The following is a 12,845-nucleotide window of genomic DNA, read 5'->3' as shown; positions in this document are numbered from 1 at the left end:
AAAAAAAAAAAAAAAAAGAAAAAACCTTCCCCAAAAGAAACATCTAGGCCTGGATGGTTCTACTGGAGGATTCTATAAGCATTTAGAGAAGAATGAACACCAATTTACATAATCTTTTCCAGAAAATAGAAGAGAAAGGAATGCTTCCCAGCTCATTCTATGAAGCCAGTATTAACTTGATACTAAATCCAGACAAAGACAGTACAAAAATAAAACTACAGACCAATACCCCTCATGAATATAGATTTAAAAATTCTTAACAAAACTTTGGCAAATAGAATTCAGCAATATAAAAAAAATAATTATGTACCATGACCAAGTGGGGTTTATTCCAGTGATGCAAGGCTAGGTCAATATTAGAAAATTAATCCATGTAATCCACCATATTAACAGGCTAAAGAAGAAAAATCATATGATCAGATCAATAGATGCAGAAAAAGCATTTGACAAAATTCAACATACCCATTCATGACAAAATCCCTCAGAAAATAACAGAGAGGAACCTTTTCAATTTGATAAAGAACATCTATATCAAACCTATAATAATTAACATCATGCTATTGGGAAAAGACAATGTTTTCCCCCTAAAATTGGGAACAAGGCAGGCGTCCACTCTCACTACCAATATTCAACATAGTCCTGGAAGTTCTAGCCAGTGTAACAAGGCAAGAAAAGTAAATAAAATGCATACAGGTCAAACAGCAAGGAATAAAAACTGTTCCTAATTGTAGATGGCATGATAGTCTATGTTGAAAATTCCAAGGAATCTACCAAAAAGTTTCCAGAACTATTAGATGAGTTTAGCAAGTTTGCAGGGTACACGATAAACATACAAAAAATATTTTAGTAATAATTTTTTAAAAATAAAAAATCAATTATATTTCTATACATTAGCATTGAGGAGGTACAAACAAAAATATAATATTTATAATCACTCAAAAAAAGAAAAGTATTTAAGTGTAAATCTAACAAAATATGTATAGGACTTACACACTGAAAGCTACAAACTGCTGATGAAAGAAACAAAGATCTAAATCCCATGTTCACAGATTGGAAGAATCAATATAGTAAAGATGTCAAATTTGACATACAGGTTCAACATAATTCCTTTCAATCTCAGCAGGATTTTTGTAGGTATGGACAAAACTATTCTAATTTTTTTTTTTCAGTTTGCCTGTTTTATTTTTTTATTTTATTTTTAAAATATTTATTTCTTTATTTATGGTTGCATTGGGTCTTCGTTGCTGCACGCGGGCTTTCTCTAGTTGCAGTTCACAGGCTTCTCATTGCAGTGGCTTCTCTTGCTGTGGAGCATGGGCTCTAGGTGCACGGGCTTCAGTAGTTGTGGCATGCAGGCTCAGTAGTTGTGGTTTGCGGGCTCTAGCGTGCAGGCTCAGTAGTTGTGGCACAAGGGCTTAGTTGCTCCGTGGCACGTGGGGTCTTCCCGGACCAGGGCTCGAACCTGTGTCCCCTGCTTTGGCAGGCAGACTCTTAACCACTGTGCCACCAGGGAAGTCACTATTCTAAAATTTTTATGGAAAGACAAAGGAATTAGAATAGTTAAAACAATTCTAAAAAAGAAGAATAAAGTGTTTCTCACTGGCAAGTCCTATTTTCTACTATATAACTTCAGCCCCTGGCCAGAGCTGATTGGACAAATGGGAGCTAATCGGTTAGCTGATGTGAGACTCAAGAAGATAACTCAGAGGAATGATTTGGGCTAACAGAATCCCTTATCTTGAGAGTCTGAACTGGGAGATTTAGGACAACAGAGGCCAGTTAGCTACGAGAGCAGATTCTGCAAGTTCATGTATAGTCAGGACTAAGGAAACAATAAGGTCATAGGCAAGGTGGAATTAAAGAGGAGCAAACACTGGCAGTAAGCAGAAGGCCACATCAGTCAGGAGGAAACAGATGAGATGCATGGAGCGATACACAGACATCATGAGAGAGACAGCCCCTCGAGAGTGCATTTCATTCCTTGTGACTTTCTAGGTTTCCTAAATCCCTACTGTGTTATGGTTCCTGTTCGTAGATTTCTGTGGGATTCCTCAGAGTATTTTTGTAACACATCTCCTCTTCCTGGACTTGCCTGATGTGGGATGTGTCTCCTGTACCCAAGGAGGTGTAACTAACACAGTACAGTAAGCAAATATCTCTCCCATTTAAAAGAATAAAACAAGGGAGGTGGCAAGATGTGAGCATTTGTTGTATCCCATCCCTCTGTTCTTCCCTCTCTGTCGCCTCCTCAAAATTAGTCCTTGTTCTCCTGCCGCTTCTTTGGCTTCTGATCAAGTGAATCCCCTAAAGTGAATTTGGGGGAGGCGGGGAGGAGAGAGCCCCTCGGGGGTGGGCCTCTTATTAGAACCTGGTGTGCCCAGTAGCTATGCAACAGCTATTTAGTTGTTTTGTGGGAAAGAGAGAAGGATGGGGTGTGCCCAGAGTCTTCTCTTTTGTGTAGCTTTTAAAATATCCTCTTACTGATGGTACTGTGGTGGGGAGAGCACAAATGCCTGCTGCACGGGGAAGACACATGGGAGAAGCCGCTAGATGGAATGTATATGGCCTGGGCTTGGGGGGTCAGAAGTGCTGGATTCTCACCATGGCTCTGTCATTGGTACTAGATGCATGTCACTTTAGTAAGACTTGGTTCCTCCACCTGTGAAGTGGGGATAATAACCATTTAACGTGAAAACATTCTCAAATTGCAAAGAAATCGTGGTGATTTCAGCACGAGATGTGGCTTCTGCTTAAATCTCCTTCCACTCTCCTCCTTGCTCCTTTTGCTGTGGTCACGCTGGCTTCCTTGCTGTTTCATAAAACGTGATGGATCCCATCTTGCGGACTTTGTTTTCCAGGGGGAAAAGTGACCATTGTTTTTTTCTGCACTCAGTTGGAGCAATATGAAATTTCATGGTAGGACTTCTCTTACTCAGTCAAAAAGTAGTTCTGTGGATACAAAAGTGGATGTTTCCAGGTTCATCCTTGTCCATATTTTACGGGGACACTTTGTCCTGTACTGAGTGGTACATGTTAAAGATGTGTTGGAGAAATGAATAAATATTCCTGAGGCCTTTTTAGTGTACCTCCAGAGAATCATCCGTACTTTGCAACTCGTGCTTTTCCAACACTGAGATCTTCACCAAACAGCAGGAAATGAAAAGCTGATAAGAGAGTCTTCTTTAAGGACATCAAATAGATACCTAGGGTTCCTTTTCCTCAGCCCTGTGGGCAATGGGCTGGGAATCCAGACACCTGAGTCTGTGGACTTGTGTTCTCATTATCCAGTCTCATCATACCCATTAACTCTTCCTTAGGTGATTTCACCTCACATCTTAGAGAACTGTGTATTCCTTAAGAGTTGAATGTTTTTCTCAGTATTCCCAGTAGCTAAGTGCGGGGCCAGGTACATGGCCGGCTGCATGGGGTAGTGGGAAAAAAATGAACCACAGGAAGTCAAGTCAGGGGACGGGAACAGGGAAGGTTTGTGGACATCGGGTTTTTATTAGAATGCTGTGTTTACTTGGAGGGTCCCCTATTGTAAACACATTGGAGAGGCCCAGGGAGAGATTAACCAAGTGATTGAAAGAACTGCATGTGGGTTATTTAGCTAAATGTTTTATAAGACTTCACTTAACTCAGGGGGAGGCAAATTGCTCTGCTTCAATGCCATGCATTTTGCATCTGTTTGTGTTTGAATTGTAAACCCAAACTGGATTCTCTTCAGGGCCTGGAACCCAGTGGGTGCTCAGGGAATATGTGTGGAATGAATGATTCAGTGTTTTCCTCCTGAGTTGCTGATTCTTGGCTAGCCAAGGAGCTGTCTTCCTCTTTCAAGGGCTGGTTTTTCTAAGAGGCTAGGGGGCACAGGAAAGAAGATTGATTTGTAAATCAGGTATAATCATTCTATTCAATATCAGAGACGATGTCTTAGTGGTGTGTGTGTGTGTGTGTGTGTGTGTGCGTGTGCATGCATGTGTGTGTATATTTGGGGGAATAATATTAGAAGAATATATTTGGGGGAGAAAAATCATTTCCAAACCATAAACTGATTTGACACAGACTTAAAAGAGCAACTGAGAGTATTGTTAGGAGTAGGGCTGGGGCGACTGGCAAAGCATCTGGGATGGTTTGAGTAATGGGGTGGGGGTCCTGGAAACTTGCTCGGATGGGTCCCACCTGTCATTGGTGGTTCGCTGTTGCCCTCTGCTGGCCAAACTGTTGTAGTACCAGGAAACTGCAAATCTCCGGGAGCAACTAGGTTCCCTGTTTCCACCAGGAGGTCTAGGCCCCTTTCCCATCAAAGACGGGAAATGCAGCTAGTGCTGAGGAACAGCAGTGGTAGGAGAATGTAGCAAATTCTCTGCCAGGAGAGACAGGCTCTCATCACTGTGGGGATGAATCTTATGATTCTAATTTTTTATTCCATGCTCTGTTCATTTACTAAGACCTTGCTCTCTCTTTGGCTCTATGCTGGGCACAGTGAGGAGACCCAGATAGGGCTCAGTCACTGACTCTACACCATAGGGTCTTCCATCATGTGTGTGGGGAACGGAAGGAGAAGTACAGAAAATTGTGACTAAGGCCACAATTGAAACCTTGATAAAGGTTGTGTGTATTTAACGGAAAGAGAGATGGTATCTACTTGGGGGCGAGGGAGGTGAGGGGAAGGTGCCATTAAACAGATAGCATTTAAGCTGGGAACCTGAAGGATAGGTGATTTTTTTACTTAAAAAATATCTCTTTTAATATTACTCAGCCATAAAAATGAATGAATTCACAACATTTGCAGCAACATGGGTGGACCTAGAGATTATCATACTAAGCAAGCAAAGACAAATATCACATGATATAACTTATGTGTGGAATCTAAAAAAAATAAAAGATACAAATGAACTTGTTTACAAAACAGAAATAGACTCGCAGACATAGAAAACAAACTTATGGTTACCAAAGGGGATAGTGGGAAGGGGATAAATTAGGAGTTTGGGGTTAAAATACACACACTACCATTTATAAAATGAATAGCCCACAGGGACCTGCTGTATAGCACAGGGAACTATACTCAATATCTTGTGGTAACCTATGAAGGAGGAGAATGTAAAAAAAGAATATATATATTTATATATGCGTGTATGGCTGAATCACTTTGCTGTATACCTGAAACTAGCACAACATTGTAAATCAACTGTATTTCAATAAAAATTTTAAAAGATATATCTCTTTTATCATAAAAGTAGAAAGTTTATCATAAAAAATTAAACTTTGGCTAATAAAAGCATGAGAACAAATGAAAGTCTCTTGAAATCCCAGCACTCAGATATAATCAGTGTTAACATTTTGATCTACATATTTTGCTGTTGTTACAAAATTGGAAGTACACTGAAGGTACCATTTTGTATCCTCCTCTTTCTCACTCTTTTGGTATGAACATTTTCCCAATGTTACTTTTTTTTTTTTTTGAAAATGTGCTGTTTTATGAGGGAGTATTTCAATTTGTACAACTGTGGATAGAATTCTTCAAGCAGCATGAGGCAAAGCATATAGGTTGCACTGCACAAGAATTGTTAATTCTTCACCAATTCATTTCAGAAATAGTTTTTGGACACCTACTACAGTGGTGGCACCATGCTAAGAACTGACTCTCTCTTTGTGATGTTTACAGTATAGGAGAGAAGACTGACATGAATTAGGTAATCACAGAAATAACTATAAAATTGCATCTGGGAGAAGTGCTGTGAAGGAGAGGTGTGAAGTTCTATGAAAGTATATATTAGAAAGAAGAGAGGTAGTCCTGGAGGTCTGGGAAAGCTTTCCAGAGTAAGGAGTAATTGAGCTCAGCACTATAGGAGTTAATTAAGTAAAGAAGATCAAGAAGAACGTGACCGGCAGAGGGAACAGCACGTGCAAAGTCCCTTCAGCAGGAGTGGGCGTCGTTGAGTCCAAGAAACTGAAAGTAGATCAAGGAGAAGGGAGTGCAGAGGTCTGAAATATCATTGAAGAAATAGGTAAGACCTGACCCTACAGAGCCTCTTAGACCAGGTGAAAATTGTCATTTCTTGTAAGAGCTATGGGGAACTGTTGAAGTGTTTGAAGCCAGGGTTGGGAGGTAAAGGACAGACAGATTTGTTTTTATTTATTTTTTTATTTATTTACTTTTGGCTGCATTGGGTCTTGGTTGCTGCGGGAGGGCTTTCTCTAGTTGTGGCGAGCAGGGGCTACCCTTCGTTGCGGTGTGCGGGCTTCTCATTGCGGTGGCTTCTCTTGTTGTGGAGCACGGGCTCTAGGTGTGCGGGCTCCAGTAGTTGCGGCATGTGGGCTCAGTAGTTGTGGCTCGTGGGCTCTAGAACGCAGGCTCAGTAGTTGTGGCACACAGGCTTAGTTGCTCTGCGGCATGTGGGATCTTCCGGGACCAGGGCTCAAACCCGTGTGCCCCGCATTGGCAGGTGGATTCCTAACCACTGTGCCACCAGGGAAGCCCCAGGTTTGTTTTTAAAAAGGTCTACCTCATTGCAGTATGGGATGAGGCTGGGAGGGAAATAAAGTATATGTAGATAAACCAGGTCCAGGTGGCTAGTTGCCCAAGCCCAGTGAGAAGGGGACTGCACGAGTCCAGGCAGGAGATGTGGGAAGACTGGATTAAGATAGTGAAAGTCTAGTTGGAGAGAAGTGGATGGTTTTGAGAGATGTCTGGGTAGTAGAATGTTTAGGACTTGGCATGTGAGGTGAAGAAATAGGATGTGTCCCGAAAGACTCCTAAGTCTCTAGCATACATAACCGGATGGAAGAAGGGTTTTCCCCCAAGATAGGAACACTGGAAGAGGTCAAAGTTTGGAGGGGACAGTCATAGATGTTTGCTTTGTTTCCCAGAGATAACATTTTCAGGAGTGGTATAGATCATCACATCAGCTCCTTCCAGAGAAAGCTCTTACCACACTTGCACACCACACTGAAGGGTCCTCTATTTGGGGGTGAGTGGTCCCATGGAGAAAGCAAACACTATGCCTGGATTTGCTGTCTCCATACTTATTTCAGGGCCTTGAACTACTACTTGCTAGGTGTCAAGCATTGGGCAAGTCATTTTAAGGGTCTCTGGACCTTAGTTTCTTATCCTTAAAATGAGGGTAATAGCTTTTAGTCCAAAAGATCGTTGGGAGGATTAAACAAAAGCATTGATATTCAAGAGCTTTGTGAATGTCCGTGGGCTACACAAACACAATATGTTATTGTTATTTCTACTCCTATATTTGTTCTGAATATTACCGCCAAACTTATATTAATATTAGGAATATAAAATTCAATGCTTTCTCCAAGAGTTCTCTGGGAAAAAAGGTGTGATTGAAGTCTAAATAAATAAATCTACCACCCAGAAGCTAGAGATGGTGGCCCCAAACTATGTATAAGCCTGTGTGTGTACTTGGATTCAGACTTTTCCGACATGTAAATTATGCAGTCTGTGTCACAGCAGAGCACTCTGTTCCTAAAAAGAATTCTCTCTCTTTTTTTTTTTTTCCTGAATCCATCCTCTACCTTTTAAAATAAATCTCATTATGGAGTGCTGACATTTTCAGTAAAACCATTAAACTAAAATCTGAGGATTTTTTAGACTAAAAACAAGTCTGGTTTATTAGGCAGCAGCTTATAACTTGCTGCTAAGTAGATACAATCTATTTAGAGAAATTTATGTAGATATCTGATACAACATTTCAGAATCCTCGTCTCTTTCTGACTAAGAGGGAGAATGTTAAACAGATTATCAAGAATTCTTTCCTTCTCTTGGTGGAGTAGAAGTTGAATATTGCAGCATTGTTAGAGCGGATGGAAACCATAGGACCAAGATTTAAACCAGATCTCTTGACCCTCCATCACTAACACTACTACCGTATTCTAGTTCAGTGGCTTTCAATGTGACTTTCTTCAAAGGGTGGTGGGGAGATGTAGAGCTAATACTTGTACAAGCATAAGGGCCGGCATATAATAAGGCATGATCTCATCTTTCTTTCTTTCCTTCTGTTTCTCCCTATTTCTTCCTCCTTCATCTCCCTTTTTCTCTCCTTCATGTCTCTTCCTGTTCCTCTTCCTGTTGATTAAACTTTTAATTTTGTCTCGCCTGTCTTTAGACTGCATTGAGGAATGGCACATATTGGGGTTACCCAAGGACACTTAGGTCCCTGACAATGATAATAACAGCTCATTTACAAACCACCGATTGAGAATCATGTCCCTTAATCCTCTCCCCAAACTTAGGCGATGAGTACTGTCTCCATTTCACAGATAAGGAACGTAAGCTACAGACAGGCTCAACAGCCAATCTTACAGAGTTAGTTAGCTGGAAGTTTTCATCCCCAGTTACTCACCCAGCCCAAAGGCCTCCAAAATGATTATGATTGGCACTCCTTTACCACTCAACAGCTATTTATTTAGAGCAGGCTGTTTGACAGGAACAGAGTAAATAGCCCCACAGGCACAGTCACAGCCCTCATGGAACACACACACACACACACACACAGACACGACACACACACACATAGGGATGATCCTCAGATGACACTCACTGGCATTGCCCTACCCTCTGTACTTTGGTGTCCATTCTGATTTGTCCGTGTTCATGTGGTACCAGTTACTAAACTTTTAACATATCGTTCCTTCTTACAAACTATGAGAAGTGCTGAAAATGGAAAAGGATCAGAAAGCTTAAAAAAATGTAATAGGGGGACAAGTTTATATCGGAGTTTAAGAAATCTCCTTTGAGTGAGGCATTTGAACCATGACTTGAACAATGAGTTTCTCAGCCTGCTATGAGATGGTGCTGGGCAGAGGCCAGACCATACAGGGACCTGTAGTCCATATTATGTAACTTGGATTTGATTCTGAAATCAAAAAGATGTCATTTAATAGAGTGAACAGGGGAGTAACATCATTCCTTTTGTATTTGAAGAATAGCACTCTGGTTACTATGTGAGAATGGATGGGAGCAGGGTGCCCAGTCCTAATTTTTACATTAGATTGACTCTGTGTAGTGGGGGTTCAGATATGAATCAGTCACAAATCATCCTTTTCTGTCTCTTAGGGAAGACAAAACATGCACTGAAACGGTTATCATATAAGTCATGCAGTGCTATATACAAAGGCTGTAGCAGACAGACAGCAAAAGCGTTGAGAGTGAGGAGAATTTCAGACCATGCTCCCTTTCTTTTAACCAGAAGCATTGCTTCTGGTTCTCTCTGTTCTCTCTGTTGGAGAGATTCTTAACTCAGAATTTTCCATGCATATCCTGAAAGGCTCTCAAATCTGAAGCAAATCAATTCAGTAAACACTTACCCAGTGTCTGCTTTGTCTTTGGCTTGTAAGAATCTCAGTTCACTTGTTTCACTATGTTTATACCATAAGAAAATGACAGAATGAGCTTGAAATAGTGATGGCTTGGGTGGAGGTCACTGGACCTATATTCAAGTCTCCTTTTTTTTTTTTTCTATTTTGTGGTACGTGGGCCTGTCACTGTTGTGGCCTCTCCCGTTGCGGAGCACAGGCTCCGGATGCGCAGCCTCAGCGGCCATGGCTCACGGGCCCAGCTGCTCCGTGGCATGTGGGATCCTCCCAGACCGGGGCACGAACCCATGTCCTCTGCATCGGCAGGCAGACTCTCAACCACTGCGCCACCAGGGAAGCCCCAAGTCTCCATTTTATCTTCAGTCAGCAATGCGACCTTTGGAGATTAGCATAAACTAATGCCTAGTGAGTCATCCAGATTGAGTTAGAACAAAGATTATTTTTGGTGTGCTTTGAGGAAGATGTGCTCCATGAAGGCTTTCTAGAGAACTGGGAAGACATGGAGGAGCATGAATCAGTTGACTGCCAACATGATACAATCTTGTTATTCCCCTAATGGATCCTGTCAAGGCTAATCATCTCTGAGCTCTGTGGCCGTAAAACCTCTCCCTGTGGACTCCCCTGGTGGCACAGTGGTTAAGAATCCACCTGCCAATGCAGGGGACACAGGTTCGAGCCCTGGTCCGGGAAGATCCCACATGCCACGGAGCAACTAAGCCCGTGCGCCACAACTACTGAGCCTGCGCTCTAGAGCCCGTGAGACACAACTACTGAGCCTGCATGCCGCAACTACTGAAGCCCGCGTGTCTAGAGCCCGTGCTCCACAACAAGGGAAGCCACCACAATGAGAAGCCCGTGCACCGCAACAAAGAGCAGCCCCGCTCACCGCAACTAGAGAAAGCCCGCGCGCAGCAACCTAGACCAAACACAGCCAAAAAAACCAAAAAATAAAACGAACAAAACAAAACAAATCCTTTCCCTGTGATCCTCCACTTCCCTCCTCCCTTGGTCATGGGGCTGGAATGAGAGAGAAGGGATGGCATTCTTCAGCTTCTCTTTCTTCCGAGGTGATCAAACCTCATTATTTTCTGTGTCAGTAGATATGTTTCAGACAATTCCATTATTTTCAACTTGGAAAGATTATGCAAATAACTTTTGTTCTCTGTGGTGATTTTTTACAGGACAGACCACTGGAACAATGAGGAGAGGATTTTGCTGGTCACAGACAGGATTCTCTTGATCTGCAAATACGACTTCATCATGCTCAGCTGTGTGCGGTTGCAATGGATTCCCCTGAGTGCTGTCTATGGCATCTGCCTGGGCAAGTTTTCCTTCCCTACAGTGTCACTGGACAAGTGAGTATGATGTCTTAGACTCAGGAAAGTGGTGCAGTGGGTGTGGGGCAGGCAGGGGAAACAATCACCACGTTCAGTTCAGTGCTGTAAGCTGGGAGAATCCAGGGGAGAACAGTGACGCTGTCGCCGAATTCATCAAACAATCCTTGAGTTTCCACTCTACGTCAGACACCAGGGATACAATTTTAAGTGCATTTGTACTTTAATATGAGTACCTGACAAGTCAGTGGTTGAATGTAAAGTGGAAAGAGCTGTGGGGACATGGAGGAAGCGGTTTTCACCTAATCCCTGTGGCAGAGATTAGAGAAGCTTTCCTGGAGAAGAGCTTGAGCCAATATTTGACATGGGGTAGGAGTCAGCCGAAGAACAAAAGCTTAAGAATATTCCAAGCAGAAGGAAGAGAGAGCAACCAAAGGAATGAAGGTAGGAAAAAGTTCTGTAGAGTAAACACCATACAGTACCACTCCCACCTGTGAGGTAAGCCTGACTACCCCCCTGTCTCCTAAGAGTGCTGTCACCTGCAAAATACCCAGCGCTTTTAATTAAGGCAGTCTGGTTCTAGACACCTTGGTGCCTTTATTCGTGACATTTTAACCCGTGGCTTCTAGCCCCAAGCAATTGACCATTTCTACCCTTCCTTGCTGTACAATGTTCCTGCAACTTTTTCTACAAAGGTAATGCCTACCACACAGGGTCAACCAGGTCTGAAACATTCCAGGGAGAGGTGCGGCCAAATGCACCAGTGTGACTTTATAACAGCAACCACTGGAGGGCCTTGTTCTTGGGGTCCTGCTGCCATCCTCACCCCCAGCAGCTGTCACTTGCCTTGGGGAATTGAAATTATTCTACAAAGCTTAATGAACAGAACCCAAGAGGGCTAATAAGACTTCTTGAAAGAAGTCTCTTTGGGATCTTTCCTGGAAGCTTAGTGGAGGAGGGGACATCACCTCTCTCGGAGAGGTTGACAGTTACCAAGAGACCTGGTGAGGTCTATAGAGGAGGGTTGCTGAACTGAGCAAATTCTTGTTATGGTCTCAGGAAGAACTGACTTTCTTCAACATTTTAAATCTAAGCCGGAGGACAGCTGTCTTCCTCTGAACCTCTGAATGTGAACTCTTCCCATGGAACTGTGAGCTCTTTTAGGGCAGGTACCTTTTGTTGTTGTCCTTCTTTAAGCACCTGGCTGAAAAATCTTTCTAAAATACTGAAAAAAATATAGACCGATCAAGTGATTGGGTTTCCTTACATAAAGCATATCGTATCAGAAACCTATTTCTTATTTGCTCTTTTCATGGATGCTAGAAATGATTGATTTAGTTCACTGACTTTTTTGAACTGGTGGATTTTTCAATAATATAGGCACGTGGTAAACATCTATTTAAATATCGCAAAAAATTATGTATTGTCAGGATATCTCTCCTAACCCAGACTTTCAGTTTTCCAGAATTATTTTCAAAGGTGATAGTTAGCAGTTTCGTGTGTTTTATTCTTTTTTTTTTTTGAGAAATAATCTGCAAATATATAAGAATAAAAATGTCTTTGTATGTATATATGTGGGTTTACACATATTTGTAATATTGATATACACATACATTTATCACAAATTATTTTACCCAGCGGGTACACATACCCTAAAATGTCCTGCCTCAAGCTATCTTACCCAAAAATATACCTTGGAGACTTTATTATGTAATCATGGAAAGATTAACTTCAGTCCTTTTAATAGTGCAGAATATTCCATTTCAAGTCTAATCTATCTATCCAGCCCCTTATTCATGGATATCTATTTTTATCTTTTCTACTACAAACAAAGCTGCTGTAAATATCCTTGTCTACAGGACTTTGCGCATATGTGCAAATGTATCTGTAATGTAAATTTCTGCAAGCGGAATTATTAGGTCAAAAGTCATGTGAATTTCAACTGACAGCTACTGTCAAATTGCCTTCTAAACAGGTGATGCCAGTTCATGCTCCCTCAGTGTGTGAGCATCCTTTTTCACACACTCTCACCAATATCCTGTATTATGAAACTCTTTTTCTTTGCCAGGGAAATAAAGAAAAATGTCTTACTGTTGTTCTAATTTCCATCACTAGAATTTGAAGGAAGTTGAGGGTGTTTATCTTAGGTTAGAAAGTAATTTTATTTCTTTTTCTGTGAAC

General features: G+C 41.8%; 1 protein-coding gene across 1 annotated transcript in view; it reads left to right on the top strand.

Moving 5' to 3' along the window:
* Window positions 1-12,845, top strand: part of TPRG1 (tumor protein p63 regulated 1) — a 143,682-nt gene that overhangs the window by 60,235 nt on the left and 70,602 nt on the right. Inside the window, exon 4 of the mRNA XM_027109024.1 lies at window positions 10,512-10,685. Coding sequence (XP_026964825.1) covers window positions 10,512-10,685 — 174 coding nt within the window. The remainder of the gene's footprint in view (window positions 1-10,511; window positions 10,686-12,845) is intronic.

This window comes from Aethalodelphis obliquidens, unplaced genomic scaffold (assembly GCF_003676395.1).
Source record: "Aethalodelphis obliquidens isolate GAN/ISIS:26980383/991018 unplaced genomic scaffold, ASM367639v1 scaffold1, whole genome shotgun sequence".
Classification (NCBI taxonomy): domain Eukaryota; kingdom Metazoa; phylum Chordata; class Mammalia; order Artiodactyla; family Delphinidae; genus Aethalodelphis; species Aethalodelphis obliquidens.
Note: the sequence above shows the minus strand (reverse complement) of the source record. Positions and strands in the feature narration are given on the sequence as shown.